The sequence below is a fragment of the Nestor notabilis genome, unplaced genomic scaffold, assembly GCF_000696875.1.
Source record: "Nestor notabilis isolate BGI_N333 unplaced genomic scaffold, ASM69687v1 scaffold9686, whole genome shotgun sequence".
Lineage (NCBI taxonomy): Eukaryota > Metazoa > Chordata > Aves > Psittaciformes > Psittacidae > Nestor > Nestor notabilis.
The window spans coordinates 10,605-36,267 of NW_009933317.1; the positions used below are offsets into that span (position 1 = coordinate 10,605).

The window sequence follows — 25,663 nt, forward strand, 5'->3', positions numbered from 1 at the left end:
GTAGGAATGCATCAGGTATTCCTGATGAAGAGAGGGGAAAACCCAGAGCCTGGAAATACCTGATCTGAAAACATTATGTGGCTCCGAGATCTGGTATCTTTCCAAAAGTGAGAACTTGGTACATGTTGGGCTTTTGTTCAGCAGACTTTATGGCAGTCGTGTAATCTGCTGGTCAGCACTTCCTAATGCTGGTTCTTTCGGAAACATAGAGCAACAACTTTGAACTATTATAAAAACAGGATTGTTTTTTAAGGCTATAAAAGGCATCCATCTTGTTCTTTTTGGCACAGGTTTTCTGGTCATTTGTAGTCAATGCTCCGAGTCCCTGAAAATCTGAAACTATCCCATGTAAACAACTTTCTTCCACAAACACTAGTTGTGGCTTTGTTCCCTGAGCTGCTTCTTACTGGAAAACTGCAGGGGACCTGGCTTCTTACTTTCCTCCCCTATAGGGAAAACATGGAAAAATCTCTTGCACTTCTAGTCCCTGTTGCAGAATTAGGTTGCAACAAGTTCTGTCTCAACAGAATTTGCTGAATTGCATGAAAAGCAAGCCATTTGTGTTGTGTGCAATTGCAGGTAAATAGTCTTGACCTCCAAATACTGCAAAGGTATTTGTCCTCTCTGCCATGCGCAATTGCTCGCTGTGTGGAATGGCAGATTACATAGATGGCTGTAAGCATGAAAATATGTAGCACTATTTCTGAAGTGTCACTTGCAGTTGCCTGCAATTTTGGCAAACTTGTTGTTTGCTTGTTCTTCATGATTAAAATCTGTAATGGATAGATTACAGATTACTGGAAATTGCTGTTACTGGAAAACCTGGGGAAAAAGGATGAATTTGGGCATCTGTAGTGGCTCTTCTGACTATTTAAGTATCTCTGTCACTTTGTTGTAAATTTGGATTACAAATTACTGGCAGTGGGGTTAGTTTTGTTCCTGCCCCCATGCCTCAAGTGGTGGGGTTAAATATTCATGAAGCTTTTCTCTACACTTAAAATCCCCAGTCAAACTCTTTAACAAAAATCCACCCAATTGCATAGCTAGCAAGAAGGGTTCCTAAAACCTGAAGCTGTTTTGCACATGCATGGACGTCGGTGTTCAATCTGTGTGTGCCACTTCATAGCCTCCTGCAGCATCCAGCCTTCTTACATCTTCTCACTAGAGCATCTTTACCCAGGGAAAAGTGTATTGAGTTGACCCACAGATGCTCCCATGGGCACCACAGCCTTTCTTGAGCACCAGGTCATTTATGTAGACAGGGTTGATTGGCTTAAATCAGATTTAAGTCAGGAGGTGAGGAGTCGTGGTTTAAAGAATCTATTTAAATTGTGTTCTGTACCTTCTGGAAAACTGTTAATAATTCAAGTGTTTGCAGTTAACACAGTCAATAATTCTTAAACATGTTTCAGCCTTTTTAGCTTGCTTTACGAGTGCACGTGCTCATATGTTTCACTTGAGATAGTTCTAAACTTTCCTTAAAAAGTAAATAATTGATTTGTGTTATAGTTGTCTAGTTAATAAATTTCTATTTTTGCCTGAAGATGCCCCAAACCCACATGATAGGAATTTCTCCAGCAGGCAGAGGATATGCAATAAACATACTTTGTATTTGTCATCTTGCTGTTTAAAACAGTTCTGATTTTTCTCTCTCAAACTGTTTCTGGTCATTCATTAGAGCTTCACAGGGAACAGCCTCTGCCTCTGGCACCTTATCTTTGTCAAGAGGATGACAACATGCTGTTCTTTTTAGCTCCCTGATAAGGCTGCTGAACTGAGATGCCTCTTGGTCCAAATGGAAAAGGTGCGCTGCACCTGCAGCTCATCCTACTGCTCCATCTGCCTTGGCAGTCACCTCTCCTGGGGCTTGGCCTTATTCGTGTTCCCAGTTCAGCTTCCCGCAGATGAGGGAATCACAGTGCCAGTCCTCTCCTAGAGCAGGGTACAGCAGTCTTGTTCCTTCCTTTCACAGTTTTGAAAATGGACCCTGTAGATGTCCACTTAAAGGACTGTTTTACTTGGTACCATTTGTTCAGATCATGGACGGTGTTTCTGTCACAAAGAATGAGCACATTGATCTGAGATGAAAGTGATGCTAATGATTGTCCAGTTTTCTTGTAGTAAATAGTGGAGACGGAGCCTGCATCAAAAAAAGGGAAGAAAAAGGAATTTCAGACACAAATACTGGACCTGATTTCAGAAGGTGGTTGTGCAGACTTGGCTGTGCCTCCTTACACCTGTGAAATGACAGTTTCCATGACACCCTCTGTACTGGTCCCTGACCTTTTTCCTTCAGCATTCCCTGTTTTGAAGCTGCCAAACTTTTGTTTGATCTCACAGCCTTACTATTTCTTTAATCTGGTATTGTGCAGGAGTGCGTGTACATAAATAAACCAGGGAGGCATTTTACCAGAGATTCATAACCTTCTTGCCAAAGGTCTTTTAAACCATAATCTGAGACAGTGGGTCACTGCTGGGGGGGGTGGGTGGAGCAGGAGCTTTATTTGTTCCTGTATTTAATCTTTGATGCAAGCTGAGAACAAATCTTTCTTCATCTTTGCAGATATCAGCTACTGACCATGTCAACAGAGTTCCAGGATGCTCACCTTACAGAGGTGAAACCTCTGGTAGAGAAGGAGGAGGTAATGAATTTAAAGCTTTTTTGAGCTTATGTGTCTTATTTCATGGCTGCTGTTGGAACTACATGTGTTCTTAGGTTAATTCTGACATACTGTATGGAAGAAACAAGTAAGAAACTGGAGATGGAGTAAGAGAGTGGGGTTTTTAAATAATGCAAAACCAAGACTTAATTATTTGCTCTGTTTGGGTCTCTGGTTTTACTCTTCTCTAATGCCGATCTGGTGGTGGCAATTTTTCCTCTTCTGAATTTGAGTGCTTTGGGTGTCTTTAGCTATTTAGAATGATGCCAATTGAGCTATCTCGTGTATGTCTGTCTATACCTATAGACTTCTAAATGCAAATATAAAGACTTTGCTCTGTCGGCTGCCTTTCAAAGAGGCACAGAGAGAGCCTTCACTTTTCCTTTGCACACATGTGAGCCCAGAAGTTCAACTGTGCCGCATCTAGTCCTCTCTAACTACACTGAGCTATGAGTTACAGCCAAAGTGCTATCAGGTGTGCAGTTGGCTGGGTGGGCATGAGCTGCAGCCTTTCTGCTGGCATTGCAGTGGAGAAACATCCTAACATCCCAGCCTTTTGGGGGGTTTTTGAGTTTGGGGTTTTTTGTGGGTTTTTTTTTTTTTCTTCTGTTTTTTCACCATTTTCTTCAAAAATCTGCCCACAGCATCTGGGTTCAGTGTCTGACTCTTCAGCTGTAGCAATACTCTGCTGCGGTATGTTCATCACAAATAAATCACTGCCATACATGAAGGAACCTCTCAGCTTTTTTTCCTTGACACAAACCTAGATTTTCTTTTGTTCCCAAGGATTTTAATTCTTGACAATGGTGTATATAACCGTGTTGGGCTTTATTCTGGTTTCCTACACTAGAGCTATTCACTGCTCTATTTCTGCTACTTTCTTTTCTATTCCCTACCTCTTTCACATAAACACTTCAGAAAATTATTTGCACTTGTGACTGCAGTGAAATGGCTCGAGAAACTTTAAGCACAGCTCCTCTGCCAAGGACATTGCATGAAAGCAGAGCTTGTTTGGATACCAGTGAATGCAGCACTCAAATGTTTCAGAAACTAACATCCCTTTTTAATGCCAATATCCTTCAGTAATAGCAAAGCAAAGGAGATACTAAGCAGAGTCCTATGCATACTGAATGCCTTTGCTGCAAAGTTCACAAATATCTTAAAACACTGATTAACTTCCTTGGTTTCTGTATCATATAGATCAAAAGTTGGAAACTGAAAATGAACCCTATATGATTTTATTAATGATATTACCTTTAAGTTTTCTCTATGTGGAGAAATTAGCAGAGAGTTTGACTTCCTTTGTGGCCATTCTTCGCATAGAGGAAGGGTGTTACTTAATGTGTTTTGAGAAGTGGAAAAGATTTCCCTGAAAGGCACTCAGCACATAGTAAGTTTAACAGTGGAGGTGGTGTGGACTTGGTGCACGCAAAAGTCACATTCTGGCTTGCTGTGCTTAGGTTTCTTTTAAAGGTGAGTCTTCATTCCTAAACAGTGGTGAGCTTTATTTCATATCCTGTCTATATGGATTCCACATGTAGTTATTCCTTTCAACCCCACTGGAACACCAGTGTATGAAACCAGCTATGTTTAAAATGTTGTGAGACCAACAGTATAGTAAGATTAAAACCTAGCATATTGTCTAATGCTAAGGCTGTGTAAAATGACTACCAGAAGCTCAGCCAGCGATTCAGCTACTTATTTGTACGTACAAGACGCTGCCTGATGGCCTAAAGATCATGGCTCTAGAGTCCTGTCATAACTACAGTTGGACTGCAATGTTTTGAGGTCTATTATGTGAGACAATATTGCTCAGGACAGCAGCTGTATTACTTTTGATATCTTCTATCCTTAATTTACCTGGCCTTCTGGGACTAAGTGGCCTCCTTGCCAGGATCCTAAGCTTTGCTTTTTATCTCAATGCTTTCTGCAAGCTTTGGCTTCTCTGTTGTACTGTGCAGATAAAAAATGTTTGCTTGGCTGCTTTTCCCTCTGTTTTCAGCCCTCCAGTGGAAATACAAGTTTGACTTCTTCCTTGTCTTTAAATAAAAGGAGGTGACTAGAAGATACTCCTTCCCTTGAAGTTATAAGCCTCTTAAACTACTGGAGGTGAGGAGGATGTCACCTAACTCCTTTCAGGTGGAGATCTTCCATGGACAAATGAGCTTGTCAGTAAAAGCGATGGCTGGTCAGAGGTTTGAATGGACCTCTCCGTGTCCAGCCAGCCTCCCAAACAAGGAGGATGTCACCTAACTCCTTTCAGGTGGTGATCTTCCATGGACAAATGAGCTCGTCAGTAAAAGTGATGGCTGGTCAGAGGTTTGACCTCTCCGTGTCCAGCCAGCCTCCCAAACATAACAAGGCTTAATTTTTGGCTAGGATAAAACCCTTCTTGGGTGCAGACCCAGTGGGTTAGAACACAGGTGTACATGAAAAAGCTGCATGCATTAATACTTTAAAATCTCTTCACAGGCCATCACTCGCCTCCTTCCAGACTTTGATGTTCAGGCAAGTAGAGCTATTCTTTATTATTATTACTTATTATCATCATCATAATCATTGTTATTTTGCTAAAAGGGAAAACTGAATTCATGTTTTAAGAAAACAGCAAAATGTGATGAGAAATGACTGCCTGCTTCCCAGAAATGCTGTTACTGTGGGAGAAGGGTCTGAATGGGGCTCTGATGTAGTGATGTGAAGAGGACTGCAGGAGGTCTTTTCAGGCTGAAGCTGAGAAAGCTTTGTCAGAAGGGGGTGGCTGAGTTGCAAGAAGTTCTATTCGTGCTGAGAGAATGAGTTTCTTCAGCAAGTGGTAGTGAAAGCAAAATATTCCCCCTCTACATGGACACACACTTTCCCCAATTAATTTGCTTTCCTTAGCAATGTGCATGCATTTCCTTGGAGGAAATGCCCTCCAAGGAGCCTCTTTCTATGCTGTTGAAAGTTTCCAAAAGATTCCTGGAGCCTATAGAACAGTGGAAGGCACTGAGCAATCAACTTTGCCCACAACAGGAGTGGCAATAGTTTCTGTATGTTTATTTACAGCTGGCACAGGAAAGTCCATAAAGCACACCACTGGGTGAAATCATGGCTTTCTGCTTTCCCATGTGTCATGCTCTTGAGAGGTGACTTTCTAACTCTCTTAGCTCCCCTTGTACATTATGTTATTGGTATGTGAGCTTCTGATGGAGAAGTTTGTCCTTGCTGGTTCTTAAGCTGACTGTCGGAGTCAGGCTGTGTTGAACTGGAAGGGAGGGAGATCAGGATGCTCATTCATCCCTGGACAAGAATTCCCACTGCTGAGGACAAGAAGGTATATGTGTTGGGAAAAGAGGGTTGCTGGATGTCTTGCTTTCATCAGCGGATGTAGAGAAGGAGGTAGAATGTGCAGAAATAAGGAAAGCTATTGAATTGTTCTCATCTCTTGAATATTCAGGCAGAGGTCCTTGAAGGAAATAACCCTTCTGTACATTGTGGCGTGTTGCACTTTATTTGTGCCTGTCTATATTTTTGTTAATGTTGTGCAAATTGGTCAAAAATCCAGCACAAACTCAACAGTCTTTTCCTTGGAAACCAAGAGAAACAGTTATCATAAACATCTTTACCATCTTTTAATGGTTCTTACCTCTGTAGCAAAGCTGTAGTTCACATTAATCCTGAGTCTTCCTCCTCATCCTTTCTAATGATGGAACGCTGCCTGAAGTCTTGATAAATGCAAGTTAAAGCTGTCACCATGTGACTTCCTGCAGGACAGTGCACAGCATGGGAGAAGATTTCTGTTTGTATCCAGATTGATCACTTGGTCTAAATAAATCTGAATCCCAGATTAAGTCTGCTAACAGGAATACTGCAGTATTTTGATTAAGAATGCAGAAGTGACCCGTATTTCATTTCTATTCTTGGAATAAATTGCTTGGTTTGTAAATCATGTGTATATATAGATTTTTTAAACTTTCAGCAAATTCTCTAAGCCTTTTGGGTTATTTTTTTCCATGTTTTGGATTAACTGTTGCTAGCCCAGAACAGTGATTCCTGTTGTTTAGCTCTGTTCTGCCAGCTCTTGCTTTTTGAATGATCTTTCTTTGTTAGAGTTTAATCTTTGGCTGTTCTAGTTCAGGAAAGAAAAATATGGAAGAACAGTCTCAATCCATTATGTTAAGAACTGCTGCTGCAAAGGAGGTTTAGCTTTGGTCCTTAAGACCACAGGTGCCCTACCTATGTGTCTTTAAGTTCTTCTGTGTTTGATTTATGAAAGAGGTGGTTTGAAGTGGTTACAAGAGACTCTTTTTCTTAGTTCATTAGAGAAGTTCATGTGTGGCCCTGGAGGACCCACGTCACTCAGGACTGACACTGAAGCTCATGTGTGCTCTTAATCAGCAGCCTGTCGCATGAACCACACTTTGGACAAGGATGGACCTGGCCAAGGAAGGAGGCAATCGGCCCTTGGCAGGATGGAGCTTCTTTAGTGCCTGTGTATGGATGTGGGCATCCACCATATCACTTGCAACTTGCTCCAACCTTTTTGGGACAAATTATGTTCAGTTAATGATTAGTGAAAAGTAGTGACTGCCTGTGAGGCATTTTGGTTCCAAGAATAAATTTTGTCTAGTTATTCAGTTATTTCACATGTTTTAGACAGACTTGGGTTGAACATACTTTTCCACTTCTGAAGTAAGCCACTGTATAGTGCAGTATCGCCCTTCTGAAAGCACACATTACAAGACATGTATATAGTTATTCTCTGGACAAAAGCTTTCCTGAAGTTACCAGAGGTTGCCCAAGAGAAGAGATGGAAGAACTGATAGCTCTGAACTACCTTTAGATACTGTATGTCTGTATGTCTGTCTGTGGCACCCACCTGAAAACTTAAGTGAAGGTCCCCTGACTCCCAAGAAGGGGAGTGTTCCTGGCCAAACCTGTTCAGCACAATTAATACCAAACTGGTGCAGGGCAGTGTGCCCTGTGCTGCTTTAGCTTGGCTTAATGCCAAAGACACTTTAATTGTATTTCCAGTTTGATGAATTTGCCTGTTCTCTAGTCTGGCATCACTGAGGCCGATGGAGACCTGGCTCCTCATCATGGTATATATTCTCCTAGCTTAGTGATCCAGAAGGGATCAGGAGACTGCTTTCTCAATAACCAAGCAAACTTTCTGAGCTGTATGTCAACTGTAGGTGGCAGAGGAGAGTTTGTCCCTTGGAATTCATGGCTCATGGCAATCCGTGTCCACTGGCATGCAAGAGCCATGTCTGCTTTTACTCCTTCTGCCTGTGAAGAGAGAAGGAAAGAGCTGCCTTGTAGGAGAGAAATCAGCTGGTCCTTATAGTGCAATGGGTGGGTTTCCTGCTGGTGTTGATGTTTGGAGTGTTGGAGTGAGTTACATGGATTTCCTCATCCATGTAAGTCTCTGAAGGAAAGGGATGGGGGTGTTTGTGGGTTTGTGCTTTCACACCCTCCCAGTGCTAATAGGACTACAACGAATTCCTGGGCAGAACTATTGCAATAATCTGCACCAGTTTCCTCACCAATGTGTTTGTTGCTGGCTTCTATCTTAGCAGAGTCACTGAACATTTACGTCTAAAGTCATCATACATATTAATGTACTGTTAATGTAATTAACTCACAGCCTGAATCAGGAAACTTTTTACTTAATATTGGTAATTTAATATAGAAATCTAAACAAAACCAGAACAGAAACAAGATAAAAAGAAAAAGAGAAAAATACCTGGAAAGGTAGGCATTGAAATTTTAGAAATACATGAGATGAATTGAAATAACTTTTAGAGCACAAAAAGCTAGAGGAAAAATGCTTAATAGCTTCAGGGAAAAGGGGATTTGAAACCCAGCATTACAATATCATAGTAAAAGCTCAAATATTTTTGTTCTTCAAGATACTGGAGGAAAAAACAAGAGAGAAAAATAGCATGTGCAGATACTGCTATATTAAATTTATTAAGTAATATGATCTTAAAATGTACTGTCTCCTAGCAATTTAAAAGCTATTTAAATCCTCTTTAAAAGCTCTGAAGCTTTTCTCTCAGTTTGGAGGCAAGAGAAGGGAGGTGCATTTAACAGGCATAATAGAAATGAAAATAAAAGCATGAAATGGTAATTGAGGATTCAGTAAAGAAAGCATTAAAATAATTTTAATGGAATGCAGTATTATACTTAAAATATAAAACATGGGGGTTTTTAGCAAAATATGTAGTGTGTGTGTTTTCCTTTTTTTAGGTATCTAAAGTGTTTTGGTTGCATGTTCCATACTTCAGAAAACAACTTCTTCGTAAAGATGTTCCTCAATCCATGTCACCCATGTTAGCCAGGGTAGAGAGGGGAAGGAATAAATGAGGTCTTCCATGTTACTGACTTAGAAATTGGCTCCCCCTTCTAACCTCATGCCAAAACATCAAAAAAGGTCACTTGGCCCCAAAATAAAATCTCCTTTAGCACAGATCAGCTCCTTCAAACTCAGTCTCTCTTAAATTGCATGTATCGAAAGTATTTCTGCGTGTGCTTTTAGGGCATGAAGATGAGACTGCACCTCTGTTAAAGTGAGAGACGTGAACAGATGGTGTGTTTGTCTTTATCCTTATATCGGATTAGTGTACCTTGGATTTTTTTTCCAAGATAGTGTTTTAATACAAATCAGTTGGTGAAGAGCCTCTTACTATAATGTCAATGTTGATTGGGATGTGCTGCCATCTGTTTTTAGTGCTCTGCGTTTTGAAAACATCCATCCCTACATCACGTAGACAAATCTCTTGATCTTTAATAGGATCAATAGGGATGTGAAGTTGTTGGCTTGATGTCACTGAACAAACTGGTTTGAACTGATTAGGGTTTGGTTTTTTTTTTTTTTTTTTTTTTAGGAGAACCTTTAGGGTATTCACTGTAAAGAATTCACACTAATGAAAAATAGCACAACCTTCTAGAACTAGGGGAGTCTTACTGTGAAGATAATGAGGAATTAAGCCAATTGTTAAACAGACTGTGATTTATGCCAGTAATTAAGAGTATGGGTCGCCTGTTGTCTCTGAACTATTTTTAGTTGACACTCAGTGTGAACTAGACTTGGGTTTCTAGTTCCAGAAGAATTAGCTGTGGATGTCAGTGGGATGTGCAGGTCCAAGAGCCTGGCTTTATTGATCGTGAACGGCTTTTTCTTTCATGCACAAAGGAGGAAGATCCCAAATCTTGAAAGGTGGGTTCCCTCCTAAGAAAACATATCCTAGACTGTCAGTGCTCTTACTGAAAGGATCTAGCAATAACAATGTGATGATGCAAAATGCCTGTTAGTCTTCAGCTGAGGAGGAAATGATTCCTATATTCCACACTCATTAGGATGTGTTACACTATATTGTTTACTCTCATTGCTGGTGTTAAGGCTGCCAAACTATCAATTTTTATGGTTTATATTGAAAATTATCTAAGTACAGAAGGAAGGTAGAATTATTAATTGCCGTTAGTATTAGTTGCTATTTATTGCTACTGTAAATATCTTCTGGAGTATTATATGATAAATATACCAACTATACCACATTTTCTGCCAAAATTGGAACTTAGTGATGTTAGTATGACTGGTGTAGGAATATTTCAGACTAAATGTTGCTTGTCTAATTTGGATAATACTAGACTTCAAACATTTAAAGTCCTCATTTTTGTTGTTGTGTAGAATCATTCTGACTTAGACTAATTTTTTTTAAGTCTTTTGCCTTCTTACCAGAAACTTTTAGTCCTGGCTTTTAGGAAAGAAATGGTTTCTGATTTGATTTAGAATAAGTTTGGGATGGTTTTGCATTTGAGATGATAAAACCTCAATGAAATGACACTAAAATTATCAAAACCGGATTAAAACAGCAACAGGAATGACTGTACTAATGCTCAGATTTGAAATTCAGCACTTTGTACATTGTGTACTCAAGACATAGTTCACCTTTGATCTCTGAGCTCTATTGAATAAGTTCTTCTCCTGGACAAACCTGACTCAAATCCTATTTAAGAATGACATCCTCATGAATTAGCCTGTTTTGTTTTTTCTAGCTGGGCATTATGGGAGTCATAAGCCTGTCTAGGGTAGCAGCTTGTCTATATAACCCACTTTCCTACTTGGATAAAGTAGAAACCTTCTACTGTCCTCTGTTTGACTTGCTGGATTTATCACCCTGTTTTGACTAAAGATGGTGCTGGATATGGAAGACACAGCTTACATGCTAAATGATGCAGTGAGTATGCAGAGGAATGAATCTCTAAGGAGACATAAAAGCTGAAAATTAGTGTTTAGATGGAGTATAGTTCAGATAGCAGCGATGCTCAGCTTGCCTAGTGTAGAAGGAGGAGACAGATCTTGATTCATTGCTGTAATTATAATTTAAAATTGATTTAAGTGTAGAACTGCAAGGAAAATAGGTGAATTGTGGAATGGTGTTGCCTAGCATTCTTAATTTCAACAACATATGTGGTGTATTCTATGTATTAAGTTAAAGAGCTGATATTTAGATCAAATTACCATCTCTGAAGAGCTTTTGGTTTTGCTCTGTAACAGTGTTCAGAGTCTGTACACTCCTGATTTCTACAGCATAATTTCTAATAGATTTGAATTTCACTTGGACTTTGTTTCTGGGCATTACTGCAGGGAGAAGTCAAGCAAGCCCTGCAGCAGGGTATCTGTCCTGTACAATAAATGAAGTATTCTGGTGAAATGCTAAGCCTGGCTACTAACTGTGTATTGCCTTGGCTGTTACATGAGTGTAATGGTACTGTAAATAAGTGTTATAAATAGCTGTTGTTTTGTGATTACTTTCATACACGTTGGCAAAATGACAAATTGTTTATATCCATCTGAAGTTCAAATGCAAAAGAAACCAACCTCTTCTGTATATTGTGGATGTTAGTATGCCCCAAGTAACATCTAGGTACATAGACATCCAATACATAAAAGGTGATGCTCAGGGGGCATTGATTTGATATTAAAGGTGTCCTTAGCTTGAAGATCATTTAATAGTACAAAATCCTGTTATGTCACAGAATAGCAATATGCTGCTTAATGTTTCTCTGATAATCACCACAATGTTGTGGATCTGCTGCTCTATAGCAAACCTTAGACAGATGGGTTTATGCTCAGGTCTATACATAGCAAGCCATAAAACTAACACATGTGGCTGTTGTGTTTATTGAGGAAAGCTACTAAAATCACAAGGCCCCACAGTGTGATAAGTCCTTATGGTGAATACAGACTACTTAATACTGCTTTCTTTGGGGAATAGTTATTTGCTGAGTACTTTTCCTAGAAACAGAAGTATTTTATCATGGCAAACTGCAGTTCGGCAAATGTTGACGGTCATAGTTGTAACCGTTGTTATTTTAGGTGTCATTGCACCAAACAGCTTTCTCTTTTCTTTCTTTCCTTATGCTGCCTTTTAATGAGGTTAAAACCTATTTAACTATTCCCTCAGCATCTTGTTAGTGTGAACAACTTAAGTGCTGTCTGAGGACTGGAGTAGGTGAAAGCTGAATGTACAACCTGGGTGACAACGGGATGTGTTAGCAATGGACCTATAGATACCCCCAGGCTGCAGCAGACCCTGGGATGGGGCAGACCTTGTCCTCTTCAGACAGAGCTGTGCTGCAGCAGGTGGTCCATGGGGCACTTGGACATGCCCCTTACAGATGCTCTTGTTCCTTGCCAGGAGCAAGATGTGGAGACTGTTCATGGCTCCGTCCATGTCACCATGTGTGGGACCCCCAGAGGGAACCGGCCAGCTATCCTCACCTACCATGACATCGGGCTGAACCGTAAGTAGACTTTTCATTTAATAGCACAGGTATGGCCTGGCTCCTTTACACTACTGCTGTAATCAAAGGTGTATAAGTGGTGATGGTTAGAAAGCCTTTCCCAAATCCTTGCTTATTTATGTGCACTGCAACCTGTTAGATGCCACCTAATTCTGCTGTTACAGCAAGTTTAATTCTCAGGTTTTTTTATCCTTGCAAATTAAGTGGCTTATTTCACTTAAAGGAGAAAAAGATTTCTGGTAGTTCATAGTGACCATGTAGAAAGGCTGTAAGAACATTTCCAGGGGGTGGCTGATGGTGTATTGCTGGCAGGATTGAAAACATCGCTCACGATGTGATTTAAGTTCCTCTCTGATAACCAGTCATATGCTGCCATGGGTTTATATGAATTACATGTCAAGTCAGGATGTTGAAATGAGTGCTGGCTTTGTGTCCTTCTCCAGTATTAACAAAATAACTTTGCAAGGTGTCTTTTGTCACTTCTATCATATCCAAGAATATAATTACCTGCTAGCCAGTTTTGTTCTAATTTCTCTCTTCACCAGTATTGTTCGCTTCACACAATTTAGTGTTTCTTAATCAGTTGTCAATATTTATGTTTAAAAACACTTGCAGACCTTTAAAGTCTGGTTATTGCTGGGGGGCAGATGTTACTCATAAGAAAAAACCCTGTTTTCTTAGCTGGTTTTTTTGTGGAACTGCCTTACTTTATTTTGGATTGTCAGTGGATCAGAGCAGAGCTTAATCTGGATCCCATCTTTGAATAAGAGTTTGTTCTTTCTACAGTTAAAGTGTATCTATCTTCATGGTGATTAAACTTCCTCTCCCTTTGAAAGGAGAAGAACCTCTTCCCAAACTTGCATATTCCCCTTAAGCTGATTTTAGCTAAAAATGTTTTATGTTCTGCAGTGACTGTGCTTATATGTTGTAGTGTGAGGACATTCAGAAACACACACAGAATATTGAACTGTTTTCTAGGCATCTCAAAGATGGAGCTACAGAATTCATGCTTTCCACTCCAGGAGGGAAATATGCTAACCTTCTCCCCACATCAATATTGCAGAAATCAAATCACCTCAAAGCTGAGAGCCTACAGCACTGAGTGTCCCAGAAGGATGCTTTTGTCTTGAGCTGCCAGCAGCAGCCGATTATGTAATGTTTCTCTTGTAATATTTGGGCAAAAGCACAAGTCACGATCTTGGATACCTCTTTCCTCCATCTGTTTTGACACAGTCCAAAGAAAAATGATCGGAGAAGTAAATGAATAACTTTAAGCCAAAACCTGGACTGAACACTCCTGACTGCATTTTGTTAGTGTTTTAACTTTGCATAAATGTTTTGATATTTTGGTGTACCAAGCAAATACTTCTGGCAGGTATCAAAATAACATGGATAAACCTTAGCTGGCTATTCAGGAGTTTTGCTTCAAGGAATTAAAGCAAGCTGGCACAGGTTTTCTTTCCTCCTTAGAAGTAAAGGACTGCCACTTTTCCCAGGCTATAACATAGCTCTGAGAACATACCTCATTGAACTAACTTTTCATTAACCTGCAGGACATGTTATTAAATGATTTTATTACAACTATAAACTTACTATTTCACCTCAGCATAATTATTCCATATTTTGTTTTCCTTCTCAAGACAAAACTTGCTTCAATCCTCTCTTCAATTTTGAGGATATGCAGGAAATCACCCAGCACTTTGCAGTCTGCCATGTGGATGCCCCCGGTCAGCAGGATGGAGCACCGTCTTTCCAAGCTGGGTGAGTTGTCAGGGAAACAACTCGTGCATTCAGAATTATCCTCTTTCTTGACCAAGAGTCTTGATCTGCAGTTTAATTAAAAGCACTTGCAGCAAACACAGTAGTTGGCTTTTGAACTTCAGTCCTGACACTGTTTCTAAGGTACTGCAGCTCTGGAAGCTGTGTGTTGTGCCAGTTTGTGGTGGACTTTGGGGCTGTAATTTTGTGTGTTATCTTTAATAACCAGGCTGCTTGTAAAGCAGTTCCTTGACAGATGTCTGCATCTGTCAATTTAAATATTGAGTTACCTTGTTTTGTAACGACATACTTAATACAAATACAAAACTAAATTGTTACTATAAACAAGATGGGCACTAGTCACTATATAGTGTCCTTCTTGAATCCATGTTTCTTGTGAAATGGCAGCGTGGTAGATGTTGATATGTAGACTTGACAATGTATCTGGAAAATCCAAGTTGTTTGACAGGAACAAAGTGATGTACCCCCACAGACTATCAGAGATAGCTGCATACTCCTGTATGTCTATCATGTACAATGCTCTAATGCTTGGAAACCTTGTCTGCCATAAACAGTCTTTGCCAAAATCCTTGTCCCATTTAGATCAAATGTCACAGATTTGCCTTAAGATGCCCCTTGGATAGGAATAAGCTTGGTGGAAGAAGGGAGCAGCCAACATGTCAAGGGGAGGGTACAGGGAAAGGAACAGTTGTTCTATAAGAACTAGGCATTAAGGAGCTTACATGTACCCTCATTGTATGAGCCAGTCTATTTCCCTCCTGAATTGTTAAGCTGGTCTGGTGCCTAGGAGGTCATGATGGGCCAGATTCTCATCTAGTGTGAACTGCAATGGCCCAGCTGTCTACCAGAGCAGCCTAGAAAGCTATTTTGGTCCCCTCCCTGCCCTCTTTGTATTTGTTTGAATCACAAGCTTTTAAGTGTCTTAACCTTCGTGTCCTGACCAAGCATTAACACTTCTGAGTTGCCAGCCGCAAAAGGCAGCCATCATGATCTATGCTGGTAAGACCACTGCCTAAAAACATCGTGGTGACAGCACAAGAAGCTGTATTACCTCTCCCAGCCTCCCAGATGTGAAACCAGCATGCTCAGGTTTAAAGCCATAGCTGTTGCGGTAACACTAGCCTTTGTCATGACAAGGCTCGTTGCAGGGGAGTTGGACTAGATGATCTTTGAAGGTCCCTTCCAACTATGATTCTATAAGGTTCAGGTTCCCAACAAGAAGAATCTTAAGGAAAATAAACTAGTTTTGCAGTGGTTTGGGGGTTTAAGTTTGGTTTTATTTTGGAGAATGAACTAGAGAATTACTAGGTGTAGCTCTCATGAGAAGCTGAGATGTGGATACATCCTAAGCAGATGTTCTCCAGCTACTTTGGATGGACTTTCTATTGTGTGCTGCTCAGTTGAGATTTTGCTCAGGATTTCCTTACCTCAAGACTTTGTTTCTGCTCTGCAGAAGACCAGGAGCTGACAGCTGGTTTTATTGAACTTCCTCAGCAGCTCTGTAGCCCTTCCTGCCTTCATTTTCCCCATCAGTATTAATAAAGCTGTCCTCACTTATCCTATGCAATTTGTGAGCCCATAAAAACATGTGTGCAAATGACTTGCCAAAGATCTAGATCTCCTTGCTGCATTCTGTGATTCTGCAACAAAGTGAAACTTCTTTGTGGTGGACCAATGTGCTGAATGTGGTTGGAAACTCACCTCTCAAGTTCAAACTCTTTCATAAGTTTTAGGTGTTAACTTCTCTTGGAAGAGATTCCTTATGGTCTGTTTGGCTCTCAGCTAGATCAGACGTCGATCATCCTGTAACTCACAGAAAGTACCATATAGATTACACTCATATTTCTGTTAAACTACTTACTTGTGCTTGCTCCTGATTTAAATTCAGCTCATACAGTCAATGGTCTTGTAATGAGCACATTTGGTATTAAATCTACAGTGACCGCTGTGTCTCTAAACATACCAGCCTCCTCTACTGAAAGTGGTGTTTTAACTCCACAAACACATATTTGTTGTAGGTACGTGTATCCCTCCATGGATCAGCTGGCTGAAATGCTGCCTGGAATCCTGAAACAGTTTGGGTGAGTACAGAGTTATTTACTTATTCTCCTCATTCTTCACTCTATGTGGCACACCATAACAGCAGGACAGAGCCATGTATTCACCCGTGCTGCCCCTGGCTTTCTGGCATTTAGTTTCCTAGAGCTACAGTTGTGGTTGGCTTTTAATTCCTCTGTTATAGATGGATCATTTTGCCTTTGTTTCTGAAAAAGCTTATTTTTTGGCCTTTTTTTTTTTTTTTTTTTTTTTTTTTTTGAAATGTCCGTTTATTTTTAAACAGGAAGTAACTTTGGGTGAAATCCCATGTGCCTGATTTAGGGGCTTCCTCCAGTATTTTCTATGCATCATCCTCACAGGGGCAGGGCACAGACAATCTGTTCTTCCCACTGTAACAACCCATGTTTCCTGTGTGATTAGCAGAAAAAAGCCCCATGGTCCCATCCGAAGGCACTCACTGTTTTGTCTGTGTGACTTGAGCATCTGAGGGGGTCAGTCTGACCTCCTCAAGCCTCTTCTACTACCAAGTGCTGATGTCGAATGACTTTGTGACAATGCTCCTCTCTCTGCCTGCAACAAGTTTAGGTGTGTGTCTGCCTTTAAAGCTGAGCTTTAGCAGGAGCTGTAGCTGCAAAAGTACCTTCACTGAGGAAGTGATGCTCCTGGTACACAATGAAAAGTGCAAGTGAGCACTTCCAAAGGGTTTTCAGACCAACCAGAGAGAAAACCTGGCATTCAGGGTTAGGCAGTTGTGTAGAACAGAGTCTGGACTGCATGTGGGGGTTTTAGGCACAGACCAGCACCCCAGTTGCTCAGCTGTAACTAGCTGTTACAGTACCTTGGACCAGTTTACCTCACTAACTTAAGAGTTATGTTTTCTGAAACACCCAATGTAAGGCCCAGGGTTGTCACTTCTGTTCTTGCACTGGGGAAAAAAAACCTGCTGCCATAATGTCATTACCTCGAAAATCAATTAAACTGCAGTGTACTTCCAAAGCCTTGATTTAATATTGCTAATGAGAATGAAAACTACCCTCAGGTGTTTTCCTAATAGCATTGTATAACCTGTTTTTCTGAGTGGTTTTGTCTAGTCTTCACTTCCATGTATTTTCTAAGACCTTGAAGGCGATGCTTTAAAACCGATTTCAGTTAATGCAAATATTTGGTTTGTCTCTGCCCTGTTTGGTTATGAAGTTTAAACTTAATCACTGCAATAGCTGGATAGCAGGAGAGGTTTCCCTGCCAGCCCCCTGTTAGAGAGGAATCAGTGTCCCAGCTGGATAGAGGGCAGGGGGAGCCCAGGGGAGGGAGAGCTTCACATTTAGGCTGTAGGTTTCAGGACTGTATCTTATAGTTTTCCTGGCAGAGACTATTTCCTTCAGGATGAGAACAATGCCAAGGTTGCTCAGTATATTTAGTTAAAGATAAGTGAGAATTGCTGCTGCTCTGCAGTGTGTGAGGACCAGTGTCCTATAAACAAACCAACTGCTATGTCAAGCTCCTTGGTGGGGCTGGTGGCACTGCTGAGGGTCCACGGTGTGCGTGAGCTGCAGCCCACCCTCCTGTAGATACCCACTGGCATATGAAAGAGGAAGGCTGTTGATGTGGGTGTATTTTTAGTGCTCTTAGTCATATGTCTTTTCTGGTTTATTGCTGTGCAGGCTGAAGACCGTTATAGGAATGGGAACTGGAGCTGGTGCTTACATCTTAACCAGATTTGCTGTAAGTTTTGTGGAGCTTCCCTAAAGCCTCAAACCCAATTTCCCTGACACATTGCTGTCCCTGTAGCGTGCAGAGAGAATTCCTGCTCTGCCGTGCCCGTTTAAGTAAGCAGTTAGGCTTTTAAGTGAAATACCACAATCTGCGGGATAGGTAATCCGGAAGACCTAGGTTTTTCCATTTTAAGGCCTGGGCTCTACCCAGTTAATTTTCAGAAGGTTTTTATAATGGGAGTTCTCTATTTAAACTGAGGGTGGAGAAGAAGTTAAGTCTTAATGTTCTCCAGCTGCTCAGTTGAATTGCTTTAATGAAAAATCTTCTTTTCCATACATATGCTTGCTTTTTGCGAGATCAAACCAGACCAACCGCCCTTCTCCCCAGGAGATAATTTGCTAATTTAGCTTTTATGCTGGCTGTCAAGATGCAAAGGATATGTGATGAATCTTGAATCTCTTTTCTTTTGCAGTTAAACCACGCAGAGATGGTGGAGGGTTTAGTTCTCATTAATGTAAACCCTTGTGCTGAAGGCTGGATGGACTGGGCAGCAACGAAGGTAAACATTTTTGAGTTAGCAGAATAAATCATACTGTGAGCCTGTCAAGCATGGGCAAGCTTGTGTGTCAAGACATAGCTGCAGACACCAAATATCCCAAGCTGAATTCCTTTGGGGTTTATTCTTTCATTTGCAAATGTACCTACTGCGGGGCTAGTGATAAAAATAAGTACTTTGTGAAAGAGATGCCCATGGTACAATGGGTATAGACAGTTCTTAAGAGCTAGTAACTGCTGGGGAAAATGTAGTTTAACCTGTACACAGGGTAGTTTTGGAAACAACTTACTTGTAAGTAAACTCCAAGTGTAGTGGAACGTTCAGTTTTTTCTCGTTAATGGCTTGTTAACCAGCACAGTCCAAAATGGGAACTAGAGCACAGAAAATTGTTCAGAACAACGTCTTCTCGATTTCAATCTTCTAGCTGAGTTTTGGATGCCAAAAAGTCTCAGAAATGGTCATTAGCTACGGTAACTGTGGACAGAATGTCCATACAGCCTGAATTTTAAGTGAAAGTTCACATATAAAGAAGCTCCTGTTAACTGTGGGGTTTTTTGTAGTTGTAAGAGATTTCAATGTGGGGAAGCAGGTGCTGAGAACTGGTTTCTTCCTGACGCCAGTGTATATAAGTATAAATGTTACACTACATGTCACCCAGATTTAACCCATTCAGACATTTTTCAGGGTAAGCTGATGGAAGGCACTTTGCATCATTCAGGGTCATGGTTTTGTTATAAACACTGAGAAGTACAAAAAATTAGTGCCTCATCTTTTAACCACAAAAAGTAAAAAAGTAAGAAGTGTCTATGGTGACATTAAATGTGATGACAACCCTGCACCAGGAGAGACTTTCCAGAGCTGGGATGTAACGTTCTTTAAAGGTTTATTTACTAATTTTTATGAAAAACCTTTGCATACCAGTTTATTTTGGTGAGTGTGATCTAGAAGTATATTTAGTAACTCCTCTACATTGAGAGGTACCAGTCGACCCATTTTGATTATCTCACCCAATGTCTCACCATAATTAAATTCTTCCATATCTGTGCCTCTGCTTTCCATCTCTTTTAAGTATTGCTGACGTTAGGAATACAGCAGGTGCCCTGTATCCTTACAAAGCAAGAGCACATACTCTGGGACATGAGCTTTAGGTACTGAAAATGCATTGTCAGTCTGAGCTGTTAGGGAGGAGATTGGGCGGTGAGGTTAAATGACACCCATCTGGCTGGCTTGCTTGGTGTTACTGCAGGAAGTGATTCTATAAGTACCTATACCACTAGTAGTGTATCCTTATATAACTAATAGTGTTTTAGTTGGATTTGGGGGGAAAAAAATATCTATCCAGGATATTGTACATATAAGGACAGCAGAGAAACATTCATTGGTCTACTTATAGGTAATTAAATGGTTTAAATTTTTCAAGGATTGTTTTAATATCAGATACTTGGATAATCTTGTTGTTCAGATTTCAGGTTGGACAAATGCTTTACCAGACATGGTCATTTCACATCTTTTTGGAAAGGTAAGGATGTTCAAAAGATTGCTCTGACGTATTTGGTCATCTGTATTTATCTCCTGGGGCTGGGAGGAGGGGAGAAGCCTTCGCTTAAACCACAAAGTACAAAGTTAAAACTGTGAGATAGGATTCGTACTCGTGCTCCCAGTATTTTGGAGCTGGTATGCTGCCATGGGGCTTGCTGTGTCCTGATGGTTCAAGTGCATTTCATTCATGACAACCCTAGTAGGTTGGCCCTGTTTAGGTAGCCAACATTTAAACATGAGCATCAGCATCATCTGTGCTCATGTTCTGACCATAATATACCTGTAACTCTGAGGAAGCTGGTTATTAGTACTAATGGTGCTCTTCAGTGCAAGCCTACTTTAATGGAAAGTTCTACATTGAGGCTATTTTGTGGTGCTTGAAACTGTTAGTAAATGCAATGGAAAACTCCATTGCAGCAGAAAAGGGAACTAATCTATAAAGACTTTAGAACCAAACTGTTTGAAAATGTTAGTGATTGGAGTCCTTGAAGCTTAGTTATTTGCTATTGTGAAACTGAGTTCCACATTACATATGTTTGTAAGCTTTCAACATCTGCTTTACTCTGGAAACATTTATTGAGCTTCTTACCCTGACTCATTTTGTTTTAAAACCTCACACTTGTCTGACTAACCATCTGCACTACAACTGCATGTTTTGAAATTGTAAGATCTTGACATTACAACATGATGAAGCTTTACAGCAAAAAATGTGGTACTGCAGTTGGAGGCTAATACTAATCCTGGGTGACACCACTGGGTGCAAGAAGTTGTCCCTTCCCTAAAGATGCACTCCTGCTGTGTAGATATGAGTCTGATACACAACTGCTGTGCCATGTCTTTAGATCCTTTCAGAAAATAGCCCCTGTTCTGAACGATTCTATCTCCACTGCAGGAAGAGATTCACAGCAACCATGACCTGATCCATACTTACCGTCAGCATATTATTAATGATATGAATCAAACCAACCTTCATCTCTTTGTCAACTCTTACAACAGGTAAATACATTTACCTGATTTCTAACTGGAAACTGTTTCAAGAGGCTGTCCAGCTCTTAGAGCCAGTATTATTTTGTGGAGGAGTTACTTGTGTTCCCCCAGTAGAAAGTTCTGCTTGACAGTGCCTTCAGGGATCTCAGGTGGTTTGCTTATGGGAGAAGGACCTTATGCATCTGTGGGGAGAAAACTGGTGCACTGGGACTGATCTAAGACATTGATACCTCAGTCTAAGAGTGGTTCTCCATCAGTTGTGGAGGCTACAACATGTATCAGATTAAATTAACGTGTGTGAGTATCTGTGCTTTCTCTAGACTAGAATAATATGGAAGTATCTAAAATTTCAGTGTATAAAGAGCCTTTGTCGTCTCCATTCTTCTTTTTAGTCGGCGAGACCTAGAGATTGAACGTCCTGTTCCTGGATTAAATGTTGTCACTCTTCAGTAAGTATTTTATTTGCTACCAGTTCACCTGTACATGATGTGAGCTAAGAGTTATGATCAGTGAGTGTGTTACATATGCGTTACAGAGCTCTAGCTGGATGTGCTTATCTGCTAGAAAAGGATCTTGTAACTTCATGTAGAACATAAGAGGTTACTGCAGGTCAGGGACCACCATTAGGACGATTTTCCTGCTTCAAACTTCACAATCATATTAGCTGAAATGGAAAGTAGTTTCTGTCACAGTGTATCTGCAAACTTAGAGTAAGTATTTGAAACACAGATGTATGTAGCTTCATCCAGAAATGTGTTGCAATTAATGGAAATGATAGGTCTGAAGGCACTTGAGCTGTGCCTATACAACCAAAAAAACAGAACCCAAAACTATTTAAAAAACCCAAACAAAACCATTCAGAAAGATGGAGCAGGCATCAGAATGACTGTTAGATCTTCTGCTAATAGCTTTTCACTTATGCTGCGATTCGTGCAATGTAACAGTTAAGTCCTTCTCTGCTCAGCTGCTGATCTTTACACACAGGAGACTTTGAGACTCTGCTCCTCTGCCAATCTAGTTGAAATAGGAATAGGAAATAGGACGGGTCCAAAAGTTGGAGCTCGGGGACGTGGGGAAGTGGGGGTGAGACTGATGCTGATCCCTGCATTCAATTTCTTATAAAACTAGCCACAAGAGCACTGGGAAGGGCTGATTGCTGCAAGCTGGGGAAAGGGACAGCTTCTCAGGCAAGCTGTCAGAGTGCATCAGCAGATGTGGAGCTGGTACGGTGGATTTAATGTATACTTAAGTTGTCTGGAATACAAAGCAAACCACTTTCTCACAGTTAACTTTCTCATCCTTCCAGTGACACAAAATGCAGCTTAGGGCAAGTCCAGGCTGGATCACAGGGATAATATTCCTTCCATGTGCTTCCTTGCAGATGCCCTGTGCTCCTGGTGGTTGGCGACAGCTCCCCAGCGGTGGATGCCGTGGTGTGTATCTTGAGCCACCGATCCAGCCCAGCTGGCTCTGCTCTTCCAGACCATGGGACAGCTGCCATTAATTCCTTGCTGTTTGTCCTCTCTGTCTGTGCACCGTTATTTAATAGATCCTGCGTTAGGAACAATCGCCACAGCAGTTCCAGTGAACCGCAAATATTTTCCTTTCAAGAGGAATCTGCTGCTGGTATTTTAGCTTGTTCCGTGGTGTTGGAGCAGTGCCTGGGTCGCTATGCAAGTGAAGAGCTTCTTTTTTTTTGACCATTATAACTCCCAGATGACTGGATGACTTTAATGGGCATAACCAGTCTGCTGGCCTGTGGCCATATGGCTGCTCACCACTTGGGATGCTACCAGATGACCCCAGATTGCAAGATAAACACCACTTGTTGCCACTGGAGTCACAGAAACAGACAGAAAAAATCCCCAGTTCCCAGCTAATGGGTTTGTTTGTACATGGAAATATGAACTGCCCTACTTGGGTTTAAAGATTTGTATATGTATACATACAGTCTTTATACAAAAACCTAAGATAATCAATTTCATCTGTATTAAGCCAAAAAACAAGGTATTTAATTGGTTTTTATCCAGCAGTTTGTAATTGGAATCTTGTGTATAATGCATATACTGCTGTTCTTTAATATAGGTTGAATGCAACTCAAAGCTGGACCCAACAAGGACCACGCTTCTGAAGGTAGTAATGGAAGTGTTGCTTTTGATTGGTTTGTTTGTTTTAATAAACATTCCCCTGATTTAGAATCAGCTGGATTAACTAAAAAAGCAGAACCAGAGCAGTGTGCTGGTGAGAATCCACTTATGTGGAAAGGCAGTTTCCCCAGGGATAAGAATATTTCAGTGGGATAAATGAGACTAGGGGGTTCTTCTCAAGGTTAAGAACCAGGGAATTTCTCAGCTCCTCCATTTAAAAACAGTAGGGGCTGAGACTTAAAATGCTCAGTATTTCACATACCCATAATGAATTTGACTAGAGCTGGCAAAGCTGACCTCAAGGTGTTTTGGAAGATTTGAAAAAGCCATCAGCAGAGTGGATGTGCAAACCAACTCATTCCATTCCTGTGCTTGCCTGTCCTTCAGTGGTAATGTTGATGACTGGATGATAGTAATGGATGAATAGACAGCTGGTCCATCAGCCACAGTTCTGTCATCCTGCCTTTTATGGTGGCACAGTCCAGTACATCTTACTTGTTGAAATTACTCTTCTTTTCCAAAAACTTGATAAAACATACTTCCAAACAGCAAAACATCATGCAAAGGCTTTGGCTGATACTTGGCATTCAGAGTATGGGTGCATCTTCAGCTCATTACTGGTGAAGTAAAATGGAAAGAGTTGTAATAGCAAGCAAATGGAAACAAGTTTGGTGCCAGCTTCTGCTGGGAACTTTCACTGCATGTCCCTATTGAACTGGTCAGTGAAAGTTACAATAAATAGTTAATTTTGTAAATGCTTTTTCCTCCTAACACTGAGGATTTACACTGCTGATGTACTGCATGGACAAGACAGACTCACCCTAAGGAAAACATCCTTTGTCAATGGCCAGCCATTGCTCAGTCCAGGGATACAGCTGATGCTGGATCCTGCTACAGGCCTGTTTTGCTGCTAGCTAATCCTAGATAGGATTTGGGGTTTCCTGTAATTTACAACTCGACTGTTTTCAGCTTGGAACAGCACTGTTTTTGTTGGGTTGACTTTGAGGGGTGGAGTGGCAGGAAAAGTGAAGTGCTCCAAAAATATTGCATGCACTTAAGATAGCTTTTCTAATTTGGCTTTCCCTGCTTCCCTTGGCAATCCAGGCTGATGCTTGCCATCCACAATCTCAGCAAATCATTTCTGCCTCTCGCCTCTGAGGTTTAGGTGTTTGTTCCCTCTCCCTTGTTTGTCATTCAAGTCAATACCAAGTCACTTTATTTGTAATTCAGAGCTGAACTTGCAACCAGGACCAATAGGCTGGTTTCTAAGAAACTAGTAAGTACTGTCTAGCAAAAAGTATTTATTTGCTTTGCCTGAGGATGAAGACACTTCAGGGTTTTCTGGTGCAGTTGCAGCTTTTAGAAATGTTTAACTGCTTACTTCAATGTGTACATCTGCATGTATGTTACTCGCACAACAAAATGAAATGGTTTTTTTTCTGCCAAATAGCTAAAGCAGTCAATTTAATATATCCTGAGCATAAATGAGTTCCTCTGGTGTTATGATAACTGGTTGTTCTCATCCCTGTTTCAGATGGCTGACTGTGGTGGGCTTCCTCAAGTTTCCCAGGTAGGATTTGGATGTAATTCCTACTAATCCTGTTCTGCAGCATGTCAGACTGCAACAAATGGGTGTTTTCCTGTAGGGTACTTTCTGTTCCCAAATGTCAGCCAAAAGGATGGTTATGATTTCACGAATAATGATGTCAGTCGGTCATCTGAGCTTTCTTTTTTCTTTTAAAGAGCAATGAAGCGCAAAGTTAAGATTGGGAGGGGATATTATTTCCACTAATTACATCTTAACCAAGTTAAAGGTCTGAGGTGGAATGCAGAGGTATTATTTTATGCCTATCTGCTAAGATAACATGGGTTAAGGCGTGAGCACTAGTGTTTTAGAAAGATATTCTTATTTGGGCTATTTATAGTATAGATCAGGAAAGTGGGAGGCAAGAAATAACAATGCTATGTTCTTGCATACACTGATGTGGCTTGATTGAGGTTCAGTTCCAAGGCTGCTTATAAAAGCAAATTTACCTTTGCTCTAGTGTTGCTTCACTAAAAGAGCTGACCTGTAAATCAGCTTTAGTATGTGATGTACCATCTAAACAGATTTCTAAGGAACATAATGTGGTGTTCATGAACTTAAGGAGAAAAATGAACTTGTAATTACCCATGCTGAGAAGTTCTTGTGCAGATAATGTGTGCTCCAACAGTGGGAGGGGGGGAAAAGCCATGCAGGAGTATGTGCACTGCTTCATACAGAGTCCATCTTTGCACTGATTCAGATAGAATTATACCAAAAGTACAGGCAATATTGGCATGCACAATAATTGAGATTGTGAGGCTTATTTGGCTCTGTCAGCAGCACAGAAAAATAGCGAGTGCCCCTCATTACAAGACTGTCAGTCATAGTCATGCTTGCATATTCCTGC

General features: G+C 40.8%; 1 protein-coding gene across 2 annotated transcripts in view; it reads left to right on the plus strand.

Annotated features, from left to right (window-relative positions):
• The first annotated feature begins 2,565 nt into the window (after positions 1 to 2,565).
• Positions 2,566 to 25,663, plus strand: part of NDRG1 (N-myc downstream regulated 1) — a 25,144-nt gene continuing 2,046 nt past the window's right edge. The window contains exons 1-13 of one of the 2 annotated variants that reach the window (XM_010016823.1): positions 2,566 to 2,642; positions 5,133 to 5,168; positions 12,347 to 12,452; positions 14,093 to 14,213; positions 16,250 to 16,312; positions 17,951 to 18,011; positions 18,475 to 18,561; positions 20,021 to 20,077; positions 20,990 to 21,093; positions 21,477 to 21,533; positions 22,466 to 22,517; positions 23,170 to 23,217; positions 24,766 to 24,801. In XM_010016823.1, coding sequence (XP_010015125.1) covers positions 2,580 to 2,642; positions 5,133 to 5,168; positions 12,347 to 12,452; positions 14,093 to 14,213; positions 16,250 to 16,312; positions 17,951 to 18,011; positions 18,475 to 18,561; positions 20,021 to 20,077; positions 20,990 to 21,093; positions 21,477 to 21,533; positions 22,466 to 22,517; positions 23,170 to 23,217; positions 24,766 to 24,801 — 891 coding nt within the window. In that variant the 5' untranslated portion in view covers positions 2,566 to 2,579. The remainder of the gene's footprint in view (positions 2,643 to 5,132; positions 5,169 to 12,346; positions 12,453 to 14,092; positions 14,214 to 16,249; positions 16,313 to 17,950; positions 18,012 to 18,474; positions 18,562 to 20,020; positions 20,078 to 20,989; positions 21,094 to 21,476; positions 21,534 to 22,465; positions 22,518 to 23,169; positions 23,218 to 24,765; positions 24,802 to 25,663) is intronic. The other variant, XM_010016824.1, reaches the window with a different exon arrangement.